Below are 24,044 nucleotides of genomic sequence, written 5' to 3'. Positions count from 1 at the left end.
CAGAACACAGTTCTAAAAATACCATATGGTGTTTAATGTTTCAAACAATGAGTCCAGTTTAGTTCGCTGCGAAACACGAGAACTTGGCCTATCATAGATTTGAATAATTCATTGCATTTGCTATTGTTTGAGATAAAAATAGTCTTGTATGCCCTTGAGCGGGTTTTGTTAATATGCAGATTCCGCACAATGCTATACTCGGGATAACAATCTTGGGCGGAGGTTGAATGTCTGGGTTCAAATCCCGACGGACTCCACTGGGTCAGCACCTCTAACAAAAAGGATCTTCATGAATGATTTCTGTCAAACGGAGCAAATTTAACGTAAATATTTTTCGGGATGACTGGCGAAAGTAGACTTAAGGAAAGCTGTAGCTGTTTGCCCCTCTTACCAGTTCTCTCCAATCACTAGACAAATCAAACCAGCTGACAATGTTTGGGGATTCGCAATAACACACGTGTCAGAAGGGATAGCTTCTCCGCATTTTCACAGTCGAAATGATTAAGTTCTTTTGTTGGACTATTTTAACCCATGGCAAACTTGCATCTGAATCATTACAAGAAATTAGTATGTGCAAATACTTCAGAAATGTGTCCTAAGGATTCGGTTCATCTTCGGCTTGAGACGCCTGTACAATTGACTGTTTGAGACATGGCGGTGTAGAGACGCAGTTCCAATTATTGTAAAGTCAACAGAAACTGTGAAGAAGAGATGAGGCGGAGGTCATAAGGGAATTGACATTGCCTTGTCTCCTGGCATCACCCTAAGCCCCTATTCACATGACATTCACATTATTGTTATTCACGTTCACGTTGGTCACATGGCGACTGTGTCATCACTGATTTTTCAGTGGTCCATTCATATAATTACCACCACTATTTTGCCTCTTTCGCTCAATGGAATCAATTTCGGCAGATAATCGAGACTGGGTATTCTCTGGTGTTGACGTTTAATGTCAACGATAAACAACACTTCAGATAGAACGTTAATTTGAAAACAAACATGTCACGGATTTTCACCGCGACCCTTGTCATGTGTATACAATTCAGTTTTCATAAAAACGCTGGCAATAATCACGTTCTCCATCAAATAGACATCATGCATTTTTTCCCCTCATTTCACTACGTGCAGCTTTAACAAGCTGTCGAAAACCCCGCGATGAAGTAAAAACAGTGTTTGGTTTTCAACTGTATTTGTCCCAGTTTTTATTGACGTTAATTTCCTCCCTATCACTAACAAAAACACTGTCAATGAAACGTTCACGCCAGAGATGAAAAGGGGATATTGTATAATCTAAAAACTCCAATATTTTGACACGTCCCTGAAGGCATACATCTATTCATATAACTCTTGTTATTCCCCGTTCCCGGTTGGGTCAATATTAAACTTTGGTATTAAAATCAGAAAAAAACACATAAGTCTGTGGGCAAAATTACACATTTTTTTCTGTCGGAGGATAAACTCGTTAACCTGTATCATATCCACGTGACGTCAATAAAAAAAGAATATTATATTAGATAGAGAATATGCCAAAATGGGAATTTGAATGACTTGGACAGGTAATAACTGCAAAACATGACTGATTGTATTGAACAAGTGACTGTCGCCAGTCCCCAAGGCTTCAGATGCAATCTGGTATTATACGTTTTAAAACACAAAACTTTCTTGAGATACCGAAAAACTCATCCACAAGGACTCCAACACGGTTTAGCCTTGAAGGCACGAATGCATCTGTCAGTCTGGTTCTGTTGAAACACGCCTAATGACCATATCAAAGAACTATTTTCTCCAAAACAGATTATTAAATATGTATTTGAGATAGACGTTCTATCAAAGGGACGAATATGTTCTTAGGTTCAAATAGAAAGTCATTAAGATACACAATGTACATTTAGTATTATCTTTGAGTACCTACTAACGTACAATATCAATAATTAAATCATCATGATGAATTATCAGTCTTCAATTAGGGTAGTGCGTGGGAACAATAGCAACACAGAAAATAGCATGATCTAATTATTTTTGTACCTCTTATTACTTTGCCACCAATGTCCTCAGGATATGATTCGGTCCATTTCATGATTACTTTATTAATATTCTCAACAGTTTATGCTGACAGAATAGGTCAATATGTATCCCCGCTTCCGCGTTATTGTTGCTGGATGAGTCATGTCCCATATCAACCGGATGCACAAGATAATTCCTTTAGATATGTACTTTCCAGAGCATGGTGTTCATGTCGACATGGAGATGTAGTGGTATGTTCTATTAGCGGGCGTGATTTCACGACTCTTTAAAAAAACTCTTGACTTCACGAAAACAGATACGACCCCATGTAACACTTGCGTACTTCACTCAAATTACGCCATTATGAACTACGAAACCAGCATACCACTTGCATCCATTTCAAAGAAACTCACGAGGCAATCTGCCAGGAGTTGAGATGGAGCTGTGTCAACGTTCGCTGTTGCTGGAGAGGCAGATATTGTAACTTCGCCGACGTAAGCTAAGCAGAAATTCTGCAGTTGATGCAAGAAACACGTGCAAGGACGGCAAGTCGAATAGTCAAATATCGTGACAAATCTTGTGATCATGGATAATTCGCGGGTAAAATGAATAAATTGATTTGTAGTATGTCTGGATTGTGTAATGATCACCAAACACTTTGGGCGAAGCGGCTCAATATTGTCCGTACAGACTGTCTGATCAACGTCGGAAACAAATCAGTGCAATTATGTTCGCTAATATACCAAATTGTCCTCCATTTACGCATCATAGATCCACTTCCCCGGGTCATGAAGAGGGCGAGTATGTCAGGAAGATTCCTGGTAGTTTGGCCACAACGTGATGCGGTCAAGGCCCCAAGGAGCATGGTCTTAATGTAAGGATATAGTCCTGGCCACGTTCACTATGGACACGGAGGATCGTCGTGGTGATTTCGGTTAAGAAAAAAACAACGCAAGCCGTTTCAATAGAATACAAACCCTCCGACAGCAGTGATATATCCGCATCAAATAAATAGATAGCGACACAAAGAATTTCAATAATCATAGGAAATATTTACTGAGAGAAAAATCCATTGATATCGACTATTTTGTAAGCATCTGTTTGCGAATAGCTGTCAAATTGTAACATAGCAAGTTGGAAACATATCTCCGTTTAATATACATAGAGTCGACTGGGTGTTTTTATTTCGTTTTGTTGTCTAAAATGTTTACTGCTTAAAAATATATTCGAAATGGAAAACATATCTGTGAAAACTTAGATTTGATTCAACTACAGTCAACTACGGTTATAACGAACACGCTTATAACGAACTGGCGGATATAACGAACTTACTTTTTTTATCCCGACTATTAGCTGTAGTTATGCTGTATATATGCATATAACGAACTACTGTTATAACGAACTAAAATTAGTAGTCCCCTTGAGTTCGTTATAACCGTACTTTACTGTATATGTTTTGTATGTTTCGTTAACATTAATTGAGAGAAATAGAATATTCGCCAAGACTTGATGAGATGAAAGTGTTGGGGAACGCTCTGTGACATGGAATAACGAGACACACCATGATCACCACTTACGCAGCCTTAATGACATGTATACGGCCCAGTCATAGACTCTGTCTACGGGTTATTGGACACGTAAATTGAAGGCAATCCGGTAACGTTATTACGGAAGATGTAGGCGACATAATTCGGTTAAATACAGCTGCTCATCCGGATCCCACTGCTATTAGTTACGTCGTGGTGACGTCATCGCGGCCGATTTCATTAATTTACCCTTGATAACATAACATCCCCCAAGACGCATTAGCACATGCATTCTCATTACCTTGGCAACTGTGTTTCTGGTTTATCGATAATCGGGTTTTAGAGATGCTACCTACTGGTGCTATATTTATATATGTCTTGACTATGGTTTCTAATGCAGGGTCATATAGAACAGTGATAAATGTCTTCATCCCGGTAGAAAAGGATCAGAGAATAAACAGACTCGAATACCTCCCGAAACAGATCCCACGGGGCGTGAAGGCAAAACAGCGATGAAAATTATATGAATGGAACACTGAAATCAGTGATCACACCAAATGTTCGCGAAAATGGTTAGCATTTCGTGCTGTGCCAGTAGCGTCCGCCACTCACACGTTTGTCATGACAGAAAGGAGGTGTCAGCGAGCATGGAGGACTTAACAATTCATGTAAAGGTCATAGTAGGAGATTGCATGGTCAGACGTGTCGACAAGAGACGTGTCTCAATATTGCTGTCAAGCTTGGCACCATTCACGTTTCAAATCGTCTACCTTCTTTATCCTGGTTTTGTTTGTCTACATATTTTATTGATTAGTTTTGTTTGTTGTTTAACGCCGCACTCAGGAATATTCCAGCTATATGACGGAGGTCTGTAAATATTCGAGTCTGGACCAGACAATCCATTGATTTACCTCATGCGTATCGATCCTCGCAATTGGGATCGATGACATGCATCAACCAAGTCAGCGAGCCTGACCACCCGATCCAGTTTGTTGCCTCTTACGACGAGTAGAGTCGCCTTTTACAGCAAACATGGGTTGCTGAAGACCTATTCTACCCCGGATCTTCACGGGTCTTTTGTTGACTACACCATTTTTTAATCGAATCTCTTCATTATCACTGTCTTTCCAACGTCAAGTGAGTAAATGAATGTTAGTTTAGACCACAGCATGAGCAGCGACCTGAGACACAATCACAAAGGCACGCTAAACAGGAGGCTCTGTGGACCTTTCCTGCTGTGGAGGTGCACCTGTTGTGTAAAGGGGTGCTCACGAACGTTTCAGTTCCAGTTCTAGCCCAGTGGATAGAGTGTTCAATCGTTTTGCCGATGACTTCAGTTCGACCCAGAGTATCGATACAATATGAGCTGGAATGTAGGAAGCGGCCGAAAAGTATTTACTTTTATTTCCCCCTATGATTCCCATCTACCAAATGTGGATCTGGAATTGCCCATCGTATTCGGGACCATGCGGACCTTTTTGAAAATGAAGTAATTGAAAGGTGAAAATGAAGATCTCTGAATGGTTATAATTCTTGTATTTCTAAACCTGAATCTAAAAGTGCAAACAACACTAGACATAGAGACACCCACCTCGGTTCCATTTGTCATGTTAAGTAATTCATGTGAAAACGAACACAGGTGTACGAAAATTGCTCTTGGAGAGGCCTAGGTTTTATTTTTGATTCAATTTTCATCTGTCAACATGGATTTAAAACAAAACAGACATGTTCTACGTCTTAGATAAGGTAGAAAAAGAAAGACATACAACTAACTAACTCGCTTAATTATCAAAGAGATCCAAGCTTACCTGTGACGAAAACAGTGTGTATAAATAATATGGCGAGGCTGACTTTCCATAGATACTCCACGATGGGCGACATAGTGTGGTGATTCGGCTCTGTCAATCGGTGGTCTGAAAACAGAGAGTTGACATTCCAAAATAACAGCGACGAAACCTACTTCAGTCTAAACTACTGGACTATTGTTCGACATGAACGAAACGCTGACTTATGGAAAGCTTAAGTCATCACTTTCGTACGGTCCTGTGGGAAATATTTGTCAGTCTGAATCAAGAAAAAGGAATTAGCTATTTGACCATTATTGAACGATATGAGATCATCAAATACTCAAAGTTTAAGTTAAATTTCTTGCATAAATTCCCTTGTTTTAATTTTGCCAATTCGAGCATAAATTCTGCGTAAAGAAACAGATGAAAAGAAAGGAGAGCACAATTGGTGCCCATGAGGATGCCTACTTTTTCTCTGAATGGACTATCCCCAAATCCATAATCCAGCATTACACATATTGTTTTCTCAGTAAACTTCAGATAACATTTACTTTCTTTCATTTTTAACAAATTGTCCTGAACCTTTGAAGATACAAATGTAACTACACTTGTGGTTTAGTGTCAAATGCCCCATGGTTGAAGGAATTAAAATAGTTCCTATAGTTTTTCATGTGGGATAGTCACGTTCCAAGTTTAAAAGAAATGGTTTGACATAACTGAACTTTGTTCTTGTCTAAGATTGCAAAGATACAAATAAATCGTTTGAGTTTTTGATAATTCACATACATTAATTCCACTTGTTTCATATAATATAAAGAAGGTCATTTCTTTGTTGTATTAATGATTAGGTTTAATCTTTGAGACAGGGATTCCGTGATACATTTGCTGGACCACCAGTACATCTCTTTGTATGGATTTTTATGGATCTTTGTAATCCAGTACAAACGTGGAATGGACATGTCTTAAGGTTTTAAAGTCAAACGTTGTACTATGTGTGTGAAGACAAACATTAGATATGAATCGCATTCTGAATTTATAAAGGCATTTTATTATTTTTTGAACGTTTTCGTCAAATCGTTAAAACATTTCATACTTTTTTCTATTCAGCATGTGATTTCTTACTTCATGTGATTTGTCCCATTGCTCAGTTGTGTTTGCTTAATGTCCCGTTCTCGGCGTTTCAGGAGCGTGTCCATTGTTTCTATTACAAATACACTTGCATTTCCAGCAAAGCAGTCAGAAGAATAATATTTTTTCTTCTAATGTAATGCTACTCTGTATGCACATGATATGTAGTGTCAATAATTGATCGGCATGCTGTTTAACAACTAGTCATATTAATGAAAAACAAATTTAAACGTGTTTGCAGTGTACTTGACGTTACATGTCCCTGGGTTATACGGCGTAAACAAAAGATTGCAGAACACAATCTGTGTGAAGTAGGATTGTAATAAATAGCCAGAAGCGAACAGAGGGCTAAAAAACTTGGGTTTTTTAAGTCCAATAAGATATATTTTACACGTAAGAATCAATAGTGACGTTGAAAAATCTACTATCCCATCACTTGAAATATCAACACACAGTCTGTATTTTTTTCGCAAGGAAAAGCATTTTAGCACTTGAAAGGTAAAATCTATTTCCTTAACATCACCCAAGCTTTCTTCAGGACGTGATGTCTCTGTGATACGTAAGCGTCCGTACATTTGTCTCTGAAGTATTGTGTCGTTGTCTGATTTAACAATCAATAGTTGTCTGCACTTGTGTACTATAATGGCGTTTATGGGTCAGCGATGTCTACTTGAGATCTTCTTAATGCGTTTACACATCACTTACTCCCTGTGTTGATATTTACTGATCTGTTTGTCGCGAACAAGAAACATCGACTCCAAAGAGCAACTTGTGTAGCTTGTTTCAGCCCGAGTGCGTCAGCAGCGGCCGTGTCAATACAAATGAAGTTGTGTTGACAGTACAATATGTCGATGTAGGAGTTATGGAAATAAACATGTTCTATCCGTAAACTGATGTTCTGCTTAATCTTTCCAATGTCCCGTAATGCAAAATCATGATGCCGTAGCAATTGACATTTCACACATAATGGTTCCTTAAAATCAGGATTTGCAGTCCAGTTGTGCCACTTTGGTCCGTTCTTCTTAAAATTAGGTGTTATATTGGGAAGTACTTTACATCAATAATATGGGATCCACATAACGTCGATTGATTTAATAAACCTTCTGTATGATGCCATTTTACAACACCAGTTTAAGCTGGTTGCACGACCTATGGTTTTGCCTGGGTGTGTTGTCTCTAAATCATATGGAGTGGTGTGGTAGCCGAGTGGTTAACGTGTACGCTCATCACGCCGAATGTCCTGGTTCGATTCCTCACTTAGGTTCAATGTCCCCAGACGTGATATTGCTGAAATATTGCTTAAAGTGGCGTAGAACCACACTCACTCACTCACGAAATCCTTTATGCATTCACGGGACAGACACACTGTTTGATATACTACGTTTATTCAACCTGTTTTCTAATGTAATGGTTTATACTATATCCTTGGTTTTATCATAATCATCCAGACAAACTTAAGGGCACAAAATAAATTTTCTTTATGAAGATATAATATTCAGCTTGTGTCTGGGATTAAATCAATGTCACAGACAGGATCTCAGTTATAGAACTCAAGTGTCAATGAATCTCTTTAAAGATATTAACGTGCCGAGATATCCGAATGATCAGCAATAAACTGCTTAAAGTTATAGGCGTTGCAATAAACTATGCGACTATGAATCGTCTTGTGCAAGGGGTCATTTTAATACGCTGGCAAATCGAACCAGTCGGCGTGCTGTCTGTTAATATTTCATAATGTAAATTCTAAAATCATTATGTGTGAGAAAAGATCGACATTATTTAAGAATTTATTCAATAAGGCGTCACGCTCGTTAACCCCAAATCATAATTATTCAATGCTCTGTTGAACGAGGCTCTTTTCCTTTTTAACCGGAACATGAATTCGAAACAGAAAAAGAAGACATTTATACTTGGTATTAATCAGTGCTTCTTTCAGCAACAAATCAACGCTGAAGTCGTTGAGATTCCCATATCCCGTTCACACTCTAAATCAAGACAGCTCTAACCGAAGCACGCTACTTCGCGTGATAGTGTGATGAGTTTTCACAGGGGTATTTCCCCCAACAAGTAGGGAAATTCAAAGTCGTCAACGGCAAATTCGACATACGTTTGGACAAGGAGCTGTGCTGTGCCTATGACGACAAAGAGCCTTGCTGGGCACAAGCGCGTTCTCGTTCTGGTCTCGACAGACTCTCGCGAGTTAACTGGCGACTAATTTGGCAGTAAAACAATTCAGTCTGAATTGAATCAACTTCTCCCAAAGGATAAATAACACGAAATCGGATTCGGTGTTGACTGACAATCTGAGTAAGGGTTATGTTCTCCTTCATATAAGAACACTCAGCGGTTGCACTATCCCTTGTTATGCGGTGATTTCCCATTCTGATATCATTACCCTCCTGAGGGTGTTTCTTGTTGAAATCCATTCTTCTCTAATGTGCTTAATTGAACATATTTCGCCCAGAGTTCTCCATCATAAAAGTGGCTTTTTTGTTTTAAGTTCAACTGACTATATAAAAAGTAACACTCTTGTTTTTTGTAAAAGTTTGACATAATTCGAAGGGCATTCAAACAGTGATTTGTTGTGCAGTGATTCTCAACACGAAACACATTCTACGTCCGTTCTTCTCAAGGGACAACATACCACATTATTCCAATACTGTTTTTGAATGCCACTATTAAACTCCAAAGACTTCAAAAATGTTCATTGTGTAACTCCACCAATAAATAATTCTCCATGGCAACCTGCCAATCGCTGACAATCGAAACCGTTACATTATGGATTAAACCAGCCATCTTATTTTAACCCATCCTAATTTAAATTGAATTTTACCTTTGGTATTGTTGAAATAGATTGTGTGGAAACAAAACGTACAGTTATGCTTAAACTAAGTAAGTCATTAATTATTTTCACATCGTGGGTTAAATGCCACTGAACCCGATAACCTGTCTGTAATTAAAAGGTAAATGTGAAACTACATACTTTAAAATAACCAGCATATCTATATCTGGTATGCATCAACAGTCTTCACAAAACACAATAGGTGAGGTGAAATGGGGTTTAACGTCGCGTCCAAGATTGTTATACCTATATAGCGACGTGTGTGCTCGTGTGTGTGTGGCTGCAGGTACTAGTCCGGACTGATGCCGATTTATAGTGCTAGCTCACTGAGATACCATGCCGCAGTTTAACATGAATGTACCACTCAAACACAGTATACTGATTCCGAGCCGACCAGTCCTTGTTTTAGCCCCATAATGCCTAGTCGCAGACAGGGTGACAAAACACAATAACAGGCTCATGTATCCCAGCATAACAACAGGCTAATGTATCCCAGCATAGCAAAAGGCTAATGTATTGCAGCATAACAACAGGCTAATGTATCCCAGCATAACAACAGGCTAATGTATCCCAGCATAACAACAGGCTAATGTATTCCGGCATAACAACAGGCTAATGTATCCCAGCATAACAACAGGCTAATGTATCCAAGCATAACAACAGGCTAATGTATCCCAGCATAACAACAGGCTAATGTATCCCAGCATAACAACAGGCTAATGTATCCCAGCATAACAACAGGCTAATGTATCCCAAGATAGAAACGGACGAACGTATTCTTACGCAACAGTAGGCTTATGTATCATAAGATAACAACGGGCTAACGTGTCCTAACATAACAACGGACTAACGTGTCCTAACATAACAACAGTCCAATGAATCCAACATAACAACAGTCTAATACATAAATCTTCATCTGACAGAATAACAGGCGAATATTTCTCTTGCCTTACTATGCATCAAGGACCTTCAAAAACAGTAACAAGTTGGTATATCTCAACCTAGTAACCGACGGATGTATCTTCTAATTTAGTGCGCATAAACAGTTATCGCCTGACAATTTGCGTCAGCAGCCATTACCAATGTTTGCGACACACTAATGAAACGTATTGCATACACGTTAATCACACACTTTGTCCAGCTTCCGTCCGGTTGCAATCACCGTCCACACTTACACTTGATCTACTGCTGTAGCAAGAGCGCGGTGTTAGGTCCAGGTGCCAACTCGATTAGATTTCCTCTCATTGCTACATGATCTCTGAATAAAGGGTTAAAGCGAATCAGCCTTTATTCAGAGGTATCAACACTTTAACGTGAATGTGTATGTGACAATTGGTATATCATGGCCGTCCCCTAGGAAATGTGTTAACTGATGGCTTTGTTCGAAATCTGACATATATGTGACCTCTGTTAATGAAACGAGATAATTGAGTTTTCATGCTTAGGTTATCAATGCGTGTGATTCCCTGAGGTGTGTTGGGAGCCTTACAGTGAAGATGGACGGGGATATCAAATACAGTGTCACCTATTGTCCCGTTATACAGCGTATACGTCCGTTCGCAATATGATATCGCCACTAATTAACCACAAGCTTGGAAGTCCACGACTTGTGTCCCTTGTAAGCAGCGTTTGCAATGGACTTGCGATATAATGACGACGGTGTATATATAGAATATGGTCAGGGTCAGATCATGTACATGCAATATATTGAAGCCGTTGTCAGAATTTATACGTGTGAAAAAGCATAAGGTCGGTCCGATATAACCAAACATGCAGTAGTAAATAGATATAACCAAACATGTAGTAGTAGATAGATATAACCAAACATGCAGTAGTAGATAGATATAAATAAACATGGAGTAGTAGATAGATATAACCAAACATGCAGTAGTAGATAGATATAACCAAACATGCAGTAGTAGATAGATATAACCAAACATGGAGTAGTAGATAGATGTAACCAAACATGTAGTAGTAGATAGATATAACCAAACATGGAGTAGTAGATAGATATAACCAAACATGGAGTAGTAGATAGATATAACCAAACATGGAGTAGTAGAAAGATATAACCAAACATGCAGTAGTAGATAGATATAACCAAACATGGAGTAGTAGAAAGATATAACCAAACATGGAGTAGTAGATAGAGATAACCAAACATGGAGCAGTAGATAGATATAACCAGACATGCAGTAGTAGATAGATATAACCAAACATGAAGTAGTAGATAGATATAACCAGACATGCAGTAGTAGATAGATATAACCAAACATGAAGTAGTAGATAGATATAACCAGACATGCAGTAGTAGATAGATATAACCAAACATGGAGTAGTAGATAGATATAACCAAACATGGAGTAGTAGATAGATATAACCAACCATTGAGTAGTAGATAGATATAACCAAACATGCAGTAGTAGATATAACCAAACATGTAGTTTCAAGAATCGGTCTTTGTACTTAATTAATTGGTAACCTATCTGGAAATATCGGCCATGGCAACCAAAGTGCATATCGTGCATATGGAATGTATACCCCCTCGAAGACAGGCTTCACTAAATGATATGATGTACCGTACACACAGTATCGACAATAAAGAACAAACCCGTGTAAAGGTTAGACCAACAAACGGCATGCTATTGTATCAATCTTTAGTTTGACAGGGAAAAGGTCCTTCACTCCATGAGTTTATTATCACCATGACAACTGTCTGCCATCTTTTGCAGAATTAACGAACAATTCGAGTTGGCGTTTTGAAAGTGGTTTTCAAAATGGGGGAACGTTATTGGATTATCTTCATTTAGGCCTATTTTTCTCATTAATAAATTTCAATGATACGATAAATAAATGTGGTTAATTTGAACCACAAAGAATGATTTCCACTGAAACACAATGTATGTATCTTGCTATTCTATGCTAAAGTGTTGAAATGTCTTGTCCTTGTACTGTGTGCTTGTCTTCTTATATATTGTAACGCAGTGACTCACTGTCACTTATCCCAGTATAGTGTTAACATCTTATACTGTCTGTCTAACATCAGAACGTTGTTTTCGTCCTGATAAATGAAATTTACACTTCTCTGTTTTTCATCAAATATATGTATGTTCAGAAATTCGACACATACACAAAACACTATTTCTATTTTATACTAGGTTCTTTATTATTATAATTATTTACATTAATTACAAGGATATGTCTCCGTTTAAACACTATCTGTTACTGCACAATTCACTTTCTGTTACGGCACAATCCACTATCTGTTACCGCACAGTCCACTATCTGTTACTACACAATCCACTATCTGTCACTGCACAATCCACTATCGGTCACTACACAATCCACCATCTGTTACTGCACAATCCAATATTTGTTACTGCTACAATCCACTATCCATTACTTCACAGTCCACTGTACCTTACCTACAGAAAACGACCTACTCCGTGGTTGAGCGTCCGCCCGGGGAGCGGAAGGTCCGGGGTTCGATCCCCGGCCGCGTCATACCAAAAGACGTTAAAAGGTGGTATTGTTGTTACCCTGTCTGGCCCTCAGCATTAAGGGGATAAAAACAAGGACTGGTCGGCTCGGAGTCAGTATACTGTGTCTAAGTGGGGTATTCATGTTAAACTGCGGCACTATTTCAGTGGGCTAGCACTATAAATCGGCATCAGTCCGGACTAGTACAATCAGACACACACACACACACACACACGCACGCACGCACGCACGCGCGCATGCACGTCGCTTTTTAAGTGCAATAATCGTGGACGCGAAATTAACCCCATTTCACCTCACCTCACAGAAAAAAAATGTACCAATATACAATAGCCTTTGGGTAATTCTTAGAGATGGAGAGTTCTATAACATAACTGTTTCACACAGAGAGTGTGAGTGAACGTAGTGTGACGCCAGTCAGCACTTCAGTAAGGGGAATCGGAGACCAATACGTAAGCGAGACGTGCCAGCCGTACCGAGTGCTTGTAGGCCATCACTGCTCTGCCTGTCGACAGCTCTAATGGTGTTCTTTTAGATCGAAGCCAAACAGATTCCGATAAAATGCAATTTGATCCCTAACGAAAAAAATAAAACTTTACCGTTCCCTTAAGAAATAGAGCAATTTTCTCATACAACATGTGAGTCTTCTGATTTAATGGCGGTAGTGTGATATTTCGGTGAGTTCAATAAAACGTGCGATTAGTAGTGTTCATTGCATTCATCATAAACCTTTATAGCTGTTAGGTCCTTTACCCGGCGGTAACGGACCCCCCCAATACTTCAATGTCTGTCCCCACTGTCATTAACACGATACACAGCGTGTACATTGCAACGTGGAGCATGTTGCCTGCTACGTTGCCGTAAACAGATACTGTTTCAACGTTTTCATTGCAAACTGACGGTGTTATATCACGCCGTGTTTAATACCCTAACATGCACAAGCAGTAGCAATGGGAGATGACAGGTCTGTACGAGACATTTTATACCGTACGCTACTGATAGCCATGTTTCAATTTCAGCCCAACGAACGACGTGAGGTCAGGTGTCGGTACAAGGTCTAATACTATATCGTTAATATGTCTCCCAGTGCACCTGGGGCTTGGAACGTCGACTGCAGCAACAGGGCCACTTTACTCATTAAAAGAGTTTTAGAAATACGCCCGTAACTATATGTGACTGATCAGCGTAAATCAAGAATGTTTCGGTGTAACAGCCGTCACCTTCACAGCGCAAATAATATTAAAACTGTTGAATTGGATACGCTAGCGGGTAGTTCAATATAACGTGTAATTAATATCATATTCAAAAATCATTTTGTAGTTTCTATATCATCAAAAAGTCTCGAAAGAGGTTGACATATGAATGTTGGCAGCTATAGCTAGTTATACAGCATCTTCCCGAGGCAAGGGAGTTAACTGACTATATAAGTTCAGTGGACGTTTACAGTCAGGTAATTCCCTAGCCTCGGGAAGATGGTTAAACAGGTGTAACAATCGCAATCACCAACACAAATGACTCATTTAGATAATCTGTTGTATTGTGGAGATCATCAATAACAAGTTTCTGATGTTGTGTTATTTCAATGTACAGTAAAACAGTTTTTAAAAGACCGAAAATCATAAGTCCAAATACAATGAACATCGGCTAGACTAACATTCAATAGAATCATTCATGTTGGATTAGACAAAGTTCGGTTTAATCAGAGTTAAACTTGTAAAGGATAATATAGTGTCATCTGGGGGATATAATTGTTGTGCCATTTTCCACACAACGTCGGAATACCAAGAGTCTGGTGTAATGAGATTCGTTGTGCGTTTAGTCATTGCGCAGGAGGCGATTACGATCACAGAATACAGAAAGGTCAAACAAAGATTTCAGTTTGATTCTGTTAACTGATCTTTAGCGCTGGAAAGATTTCAGTACTTTAGGCTAAATTTCCCTACTTTGACACACAAAGTCAATTTTATACACCACGTTTCATCAAAAGGAAGGGAAAAAATATCTTTAGATCACGTCGCGTTACCTGATATCAATAGTGTAAAGTCGTGGTTTATCAACAAAGCTTCCTGGTATCTCGGATGCGTTGGGAAAGTAGGCAATCTCGTGCCATCGTTTGTGTAATAAAGAACATATAAAATACAAGATTGTCTTTGACGGGCTGACGTATTGATATTCTACAATATATATTGACACATTAGAAAATTAAAAGCGCAGCTTCTTGGCCCTTGGAAAAACTTGCTCGTTGACCAACTTTGTGAAAGGACACCTAAATAGTAGAGGCGTATACAGCCATCATCATCACGCCATGGGATGTGAGAATGTTGGAACAAAGTCGTTGTGGATCATGATGATCTCATATATTAGCGGTTATTGGTCAGATATTGAAAATGAGTGCGTAAATAGGTTCAAACCCCGCTAGGTATCTCAGTTAACGGCGTATCTGAACTGACAGATAAACTCCGGAAGTGACGTAGGTCTAAGATGTTTACCACATGTACGGGTGCGGTGATGACAATCAAATAAGAATAACTGGGATCCGAATATTAAAAACGAAAATAGGATTCTGGGACGCTTAAAGGACGCAAGTCTACACAGCAATTCGCATTGCCTTAGACAACTGGACCACCCGCAAGATATTGTGTAGAGTGAGTGAGTGAGTTAATGCTTTACGTCACATCGGCAATATTTCAGCCATATCGTGACGATATTGTGTAGAGAGTAGTCTTCAACTGTGGAAAAGTTCTGCATCAAATGATGAAGTGCAATGGTGGTTGATTCTGATTGGTATGCATGTGTCTGAAACAACACATTGTTGATGACGACAACTGTTGTTGTTTACAGAAACATTGACCCCAAGTATGAACACATATTTCAGCCACAGATGGTCCAGTAAACACGGTTCTAAATCCAGTTGACGGTGAAACATTCATCGGCCATTTGGATTCCCCCACTTTTGTCACACACGTAGATATCATTGACAGTGCTGGAGCGCGTGGACGTATTTAAATTGATAATTAACTCTAGTTTAAAAAGTTGGTATTTTCGTAAAAGGAAAATAACTTTGGTCGTCAAACAATGAATAGAGTGTGTAAAACACGAAACACTTAATGTACACAGTAAAACTGACATATGTTCTCTAATTATTAACATGTTTTGTGGCGGAACTACCACCTATAGTCTTCAATACAATCTGGTGAGTGTGAGTTTATGGAGATGATTTAATACATAACTGAGTGCAAGACTGACATCGGGAACACTTTTATCCAATTCCTTCCATTTCTGTCGTTTATTGCTTTTAAGGTCAGATTGGTGTTTGGCCACTTAGAATATTGACCGGAATGTGTACAGTGACCCTTGTCAATCCAATCTGAGCCCAGGTCAGCAAACCACCTGACATACTAAACGACCATTGCTGGCGATGTCACATCTGCCACGGTGCTTGACAGAACCTTTGCCTTGTCATCAATATGTGTCATACACAGATATATGTCCCCTGGTCAGTGAAGCTGATGCAGCCAATAACGTGATATGCCGTCTGGTAGAAATTACCGCGACAGAATGGTCACTCGTTGGTCATGATTGGATTCAATGACAGTAATAAAGCCGTAATGAAATCAAAATAGCAAAATGAGGCCAAACAAAGACCACAAGAGGAACATGTCTTGTTGGGGATTATGGAAAAGGATAGCCCAATGTGAATATCTGATCGTTGTTAAGTCTGTATCATTATCATAATCACGCACTGGGGATTTTGTGCTTTTAGTACTAGAGACGACAAGCTGGGCTGGTTTAGCAACTGTCCAGATGGTGATGCACTCTGGAAGTATGTATAAAAGCGTGTTCTCTTTACCTCACAATTGGATGGAGGGTCTTAGGGAAGGCATCTATTACTTTAAACAATTATGTTATCAAAATACGCATGCCAACTTCGCAAACACATCTATAGACCATAATGTGAAGTGTATGCTGTCATTTCTTCCTCCCTCTCTCTCTCTCACACACACACACACACACACACACACACACACACACACACACACACCACACACACACACACACACACACACACACACACACACACACACACACACACACACCAGAATATCAAGAGAATTAAATGTTTCCAATTGTCGCCTGTTGTTTTTTTCTCTCGCTCGTTATCTTTTGTTTCCTGTTCCAAGAATTTATCACACAGATGTTGCTGTCCAGGCAACAAGCTTGAGATGTTCTGACTGAGTAGCGCCACTTTGATCAGTAGTTTTTATTATCGCAGCAACCCCGCACAATATGGGAGGAATTGGCACATGGTGTGGACAAACGAGTGATCAGGATCTGCAGACATTTGGGATTTGAAACCACGATCATCGGTTCCAGGCACAACTGAGTGACGCAACTCTGATTAGCGAATTTTTTAGCCAAAACCCTAAATAGCTAATGTGTACGTTCTGTAATCTCGGCAATATTTGGCATAAGGCGAGCTGCGTTCCACTATTGTATAAACTTCATACTATACTCAAACAACTGAATTAGACCAAATACGACGACGGTCTGGTTAGGTATGCCCTGATTATGACATGTTCACAAATTTGTTTTCGTCGAGATTTGAGATCTCTCTTTGAGAATATAATGTGTGTGTGTGTGTGTGTGTGTATGAGAGTGCTTTTGGCGTCCCTGTGTGAAAGCGTGTAAATGGTGTTTGCATGAGAAGTGTGAATGGCTGTTGTTTTTATGATAAAAAAAGGGGATTCCATCATGTGATACATATATATTATGTATTAAATCATTTATTATCACTTGTAATATCAATCATCACATTACAAATGATGTGCAAACAGTTAATGTATTAATATGCATTATATCGTGTACAATGTATTCTGAACCCTGAATAAAAAAATAATTACAAAAAAAAAAATGTTTTCGTCAGTCAGTTTTGCTGTATGCAGATGGCGATCCTAGAATTCGTCTTTGCCACTGTTTGATTCTTTACACCGACAACAAACTCGCGTCAAATAACCGTCAATGTTGTGTCATTTTGGAATTATATCTAATCTTAAAACAATTTCTACGTATATTACAAATTAGTTTTACTATCTGAAATACTGTCGATGTGACATTACAGTTTCACCTGATCACGTTAACAATATTTTTCAACTGGATTAAACGTAATCTATGACTGTGGTAATACCACTGTCTCGGGAGATGTTGGAATTACCATTACGCATCCTCCTTGAGATTTGCATCAGCCTTGTCATTGTCCTGTCGAACTCAGTATGCAATCCACACAGTGATAATTACAACGACTGGCAACTATTTCAACACACCAGTCAATAGTTTTCTTGGACTCGCTTCCTGGTTTTATCGGAAATTGACAACAGTGGTTCCCTGTCTAATGAAGCCATACCAACCAGCATCAGTTGGGGGCAGCCAAATGGCATTTTCCTCTGCGCCCAGGCAAAGTTTAACTATGAGCTTCAAAGATATCGTTGTTAAAGGCGAGGAGTGATTACGGAGGGTGATAGTTTTTCCCATATAGTACATTTACGAGATTTTCGTAATGATACATATGTAGCATGAGAAGTCATTATGTGTGGATGGGCCTGGGAGATGATGATGACACGCTGCCATATGTCCTTAAAGTCTTAAACCGCAGGATCTCATTCTGTAGTGGATTAGATACGTAACATAATCCACTTTAAGATTTGAATGTACGCGTTAATAGAATCTGCAATACAGTAAACGTTTCAACTAGATCCAATCCGAAATGAACATGTATGGAATGTAATTTGCAATTTACAAAGAAGCGGTCTCTATGTTTTTGCGTGTATACCTCTTTGTACATAGATGTGACGTCTGTGATGTGCTGCTTCAGCAGATGCTACATTGATCTGTACCAAGCTCATGTCACGTGACCCTCAAGCAAAACTTTGCAAATGATGACGTTTCACGTTACAAATTCTGACTAAACTACAACGACAATGATATTATAAATCTGCCATTTGTATCCAGGTAATTCACCTTATTACTGACGTTCCCTAGACCGCCTCCGTGGTCTAATGGTAGAGCGTCCGCCCGGAGAGCGGAAGGTCCGGGGTTCGATCCCTGGCCGCGTCATATCAAAAGACGTTAAAAGATGGTACTTGTTGTTATCCTGTCTGGCGCTCGGCATTATGCGGCTTAAACAAGGACTGGTCGGCTCGGAGTATACTGTGTCTGAGTGGGATATTCATGTTAAACTGCAGCATGGTATCTCAGTGAGCTAGCACTATAAATCGGCATTTATCCGGACTAGTACAAGCAGCCACACAAACATGTACATGCACGTCGCTATACAAGTGCAAAAATCTTGGACGCGACGTTAAACCCCATTTCACCTCACCTCATCTGACGTTCCTATTCATCTTCAACTCTGCAATATTACAGATCGCGCAGTTTTATACTGTATTTATTTTGTATTTATCAGACAGTCATAGTCAATGAAGAGTATCATTTGTTCGAAATGGTTTCACAATGACACCAACTTTCAGTGCAGCTTGCATGGAGGGAGCGTTATAACTACAGGCGATATATTTTATCTCTAAGATTGACGACGTACATGGCCACGTTTTATTTACCGCCTCCGTCAATCTAGACCTAGTATAGTTTTGGTTTCAGAGAATAAGGCTATTTCTCAAACCTTAATCACAAATTAGATTGCCTACATTGCTCAAGGAGTTGTCCTACATCAAATACATCTGCCTGTAATTAGTGTCGTTAGCGAAAAAATCCGGACAGAAACAAATTGAGAAAAAGAACATGATAAATGGTACGCGAATAAGTACCCAGACTGAGGTAATGAGAAAACAACAGCCTGTGAGTGGAGGGTAACGCACGACTACGGGGAGGAATTGCATGATTAACACCATGTGCTGATAATTGCTTCCTGCTAAGGCCCGCGTGCCTCATTATACCACAAGGCGTGTTTCAGCGGGACAGGAAGTTCCACGTCCACGAACATTTCCTGAACAGTTCACGCCAACTCAACCGTGCACTTTTTGCACGTGCTGTGCCTACAGACAGACGGCTAGGAGGTTCAAAGACGCATATCTGCTTTTAAAAAACATCTGCTTTTATGATGCTTTGTTGATTGTTGTAATAGCAGGTAGTTTCTTTCTTGTTACATTTGTTCGATAGCATTTTATTTGATCAAAACCTTCAGAAGAACGCCAATTAGGCCTTTGTGTTGCCAAGTATTCCATAAGTTGTCTGTGCAAAGAAAACAAACATTCTAATAATAAACCCTAATAATCAAATAAAAGCCCTGATCTATATAGGTAATCAAAATAAGTTCCTTTTTACAAGCTAGAACTAAAGAAGAGAATAAACAGATGGTTAAGTCCAACATATTAATCGTTACAAAAGTATTTCGACAAATATGTAGATTTTGTATTTGGCATTAATTAATTATTAAGTCGACGGACATTAACAGTTTAATTGTGACTTAAATGAAAGGAAATTGTTCCTCTCACATCACGATCCTGGGGGTGATCACAGCCGCCATGGGCTCCTTGCAGTTCACTTAAGTCAAGGACTGATTATATACTCTTAAACAATAGTTAGTGATCATGAAATATAAATGTGTCGACGACAAACATCCTATGCAAGAACGTTGTTGTCAGTAAAACTTAACACCAAAACACATCCTATTGTTTGCACGTGCCTCACGCAGTAGCGCTAAACACGCGATTTCGTCACTTTCAAGGAAGGTCGATTAATGGACCATTATTTCTGTCACTGTTACTGATTCTGCTTATAATACAGTTTTGATTAACTTGATTTCATTCATTTTTTTGTGTGGGAATTACATCGAGTATTCTCTAGAACGCATGTTCTAAGACATTGCAGCAACAGCCTTGCAAATACCCAGTAGCAGTTCCCACTCTTGTGGCGTTCCTTGCTCATTCTGATGAAGGTGTTGCAAGAGTGTCACTTGCAGACTGATGTGCAGTGTTTTCGTTAAGTGATTTATCGCGTTCGGTACGAATTTCCTTTGTTAGCCCATGCATTGTATCATCTAACACTTCTAAAACTCCATTTCTCTTTCTCACGAGACATGTTTTCAACATCATTAGTTCTCAGTGTGTTTTTTTTATAAAATCAGTTACCATGTTTAATCGGAGGAGTAAATGAATATCTTGTGTCTAACGCCGCAGCCAGCAGTATTCTAAGTCACAGTGGCCTGTAAGCAATCGAATCTTCACCAGGCAAAGCAACCAGTCATTGAAAAAATGTGCAACAATTAGCCCACGTCACATAAGTACGATTATCCAAAATCAGCCTAGTCGCAGGATCACCCGATCCCATGTGAGTCGACACGTACGTGAGTGAGGTATTGGCGGCGTCTTCGGAACCAGGAGCGACCAATGGCGACATGATAACGAGATGAACGACAATCTAAACATTCGATCACTACTGCAATGTGGCTTTTGAATATGTAGGAATCAAGTGTCTACAAGCCCTTTCCCGTTATGTGTGTTTCAGTGTGAACCTTCACTGTGCAACTACCAAATGATCCGGATGTCTACTTGAGTGTACCACACAATGCAACGATACAATGGTCCCAATGTCTACTTTAAGTCTACCCACCACAATGCAACTATAATACGGTCCCAATGTCTACCCTAAGTGTTCCACACAATGCACCTATGCAATGGTCCCAATGTCTACCCTAAGTGTTCCACACAATGCACCTGTGCAATGGTCCAAATGTTTACCCTAAGTGTTCCACACAATGTACCTATGCAATGGTCCCAATGTCTACCCTAAGTGTACCACACAATGCACCTATGCAATGGTCCCAATGTCTACCCTAAGTGTTCACACAATGCACCTGTGCAATGGTCCCAATATCTACCCTAAGTGTTCCACACAATGCAACTATGCAATGGTACTTGTGCCTATTTTGTTTCTGTGATATCACGCACCGTGTGTGCTGACGAGTTTAATAGAAATTAACGAAATGTCACGTTTCCGAAAGTATCGAGTTGCGTATAATGTTTAAATATTTTATTACTCTACACCATTGCTTAGCAACAATATCGAATACGTGTAACTGTTGAAGCTGTTCCAGATTTTGGAAACCAGTAAGCACTAGATAGTCACAAATATATTGATGGCATACATCATTTAGTCATATGGATTGCAGATACAAATCACTGATTTTGATAAAATGGAAACCCACATGTTATATTTATCCTCATGTTTATTATTCATGAAGACGCTCTGAAGTCGTGGCGATCCTATGTAGTCCATGCCCCACTGACCGCCTCCGGAGTCTAGTGGATAGTGTCTGCCTTGAGAACGGAAGTCGGCGGTTCTATTCGCTTACTGTGTCGTTAATTGAATATAAAAGATAGTAATTGTTGTTACCCTGCCTGGCGCTCGGCATAATGGGTATGTTGTTACCCTGCCTGGCGCTCGGCATAATGGGTATAAAACAAGGACTGGTCAGCCAATATACTGTGTCTTAGTGGGGCATCCATGTTACATTTCGGCGTTGTGTCTCAGCACTATAAAACCTCCGCAACTTCGGCTTAGTACAAGCAGCCACACACACGTACATGCACGTTGCCATATTAGAGAAACAATCTTAAACGCGACGTTAAACCCCATCTCTCCTGATCGCACTATTTCCCATTGTTCTCATCTCACACAGTGGTATGAAAAAAACCGAGATGGTTGTCTTGATATTGCTATTTACTGGTAGACATCTCAACTTATATGTACTGCTGCAGGTTTCTTGAAACCCATCAGCTGTTTCCGGTTGTGGTTGATAGACCACGTCCCTCTCATTCCCTCCAGTTATTTAATATAATGTCCAGCTGACTTGAAAAACGTAACGTAAGGCCATATTGTTGAACATATTTGCGTTCAAGAGTTATTATTGTGCAAATGATTCAATTTCAAATGCGTGTGGTGCAACTTTACAATTATCGCTTCAACGATTCCATTCAGGTGCATGACGCATTGGAGCTTGCTGAGAATGCTTGGGTTAAATGGCTGCTTCTGATGCAGGGATACAAGCATCAAGCGGCAACCCTTGGGTGCTGTAACATTAATGCCAACATATGAACACATCTCGTTAGCACATAATCCAGAACCAATATGAATATGATAGTAATCAATATCATACCATTCAGTAAAACAATTAAGTCTTGCCCTGCAGCAGGACGGGGGACAATTAATGTTGTGGAGGTAAAACAGAGACAGAACCCGACGGCTATCTGCTCCTCATTGCACACTGACCATATGAATTTCCACAATTGTGTTAATCAATTGAATCAAACCGGGCAATAATCAGTGAGCGTAAACTTGCCACGAGATACAACTGTTCCCCTTGCAATTGTGGTTAATTATTGATAGATGTTGACGGATTACTCGAAGCAGTTGTGTAGGGACTGTGGGCCTGCACAAAATACACAGCCTAGTCGGGGCATCTCAGAACGCACTAGGGCTTACCCTCAAAATACGCAGCCTGAATCGGGGCATCTCACAACGCGCTAGAGCTTACCCTCAAAATACGCAGCCTGAATCGGGGCATCTCACAACGCACTAGAGCTTACCCTCAAAATACGCAGAGTGTATCGGGGCATCTCACAACGTACTACGGCTTACCCTCAAAATACGCAGAGTGAATCGGGGCATCTCACAACGCACTAGGGCTCACCCTCAAAATACGCAGAGTGAATCGGGGCATCTCACAACGCACTAGAGCTTACCCTCAAAATACGCAGGTTGAATCGGGCCATCTCAGAACGCACTAGGGCTTACCCTCAAAATACGCAGAGTGAATCAGGGCATCTCACAACGCACTAGGGCTCACCCTCAAAATACGCAGAGTGAATCGGGGCATCTCACAACGCAGCGGGATGTACAAAGGCCACCTGTCTATTACCATCAATAACGACCGTCGGGTAAGCCTAGTAGGTAAAGTGCTGGTTCGTCACGCTGGAATCCGAACTTCAGACACCCCATCTTTGTTGTGGCCTACCGTGATATGGCTGAAAAATTGCTAAAGCGTTTTAAAGCTCTAATTACTTGTGTTGAAGATTTAAACACCGCTTTCAATAGTATTTCATTTATATCAGTATTTCATTGGGTCAGTTTGATGTGGAAGGGAAGTATAAAGTGATGCAAGTCTTATTCGCTTACCGTGCCGGGCCCCGTTCCACAAAGTGATCTTAGCGCCAGGTCGATCGTAACCCCCTTACCACAATCGTA

The 24,044-nt window shown here is 39.9% G+C and overlaps 1 protein-coding gene across 1 annotated transcript in view; it reads right to left on the bottom strand.

Annotated features, from left to right (window-relative positions):
• LOC124151361 (enterin neuropeptides-like) overlaps positions 1-24,044 on the bottom strand; it is a 41,288-nt gene that overhangs the window by 7,509 nt on the left and 9,735 nt on the right. Inside the window, exon 2 of the mRNA XM_046523769.1 lies at positions 5,342-5,446. Coding sequence (XP_046379725.1) covers positions 5,342-5,414 — 73 coding nt within the window. The 5' untranslated portion in view covers positions 5,415-5,446. The remainder of the gene's footprint in view (positions 1-5,341; positions 5,447-24,044) is intronic.

This window comes from Haliotis rufescens, unplaced genomic scaffold (genome assembly GCF_023055435.1).
Source record: "Haliotis rufescens isolate VD_foot unplaced genomic scaffold, xgHalRufe1.0.p SCAF_50, whole genome shotgun sequence".
Taxonomy (NCBI): Eukaryota; Metazoa; Mollusca; class Gastropoda; order Lepetellida; family Haliotidae; genus Haliotis; species Haliotis rufescens.
This window is presented reverse-complemented; position numbering and strand designations above follow the sequence as displayed.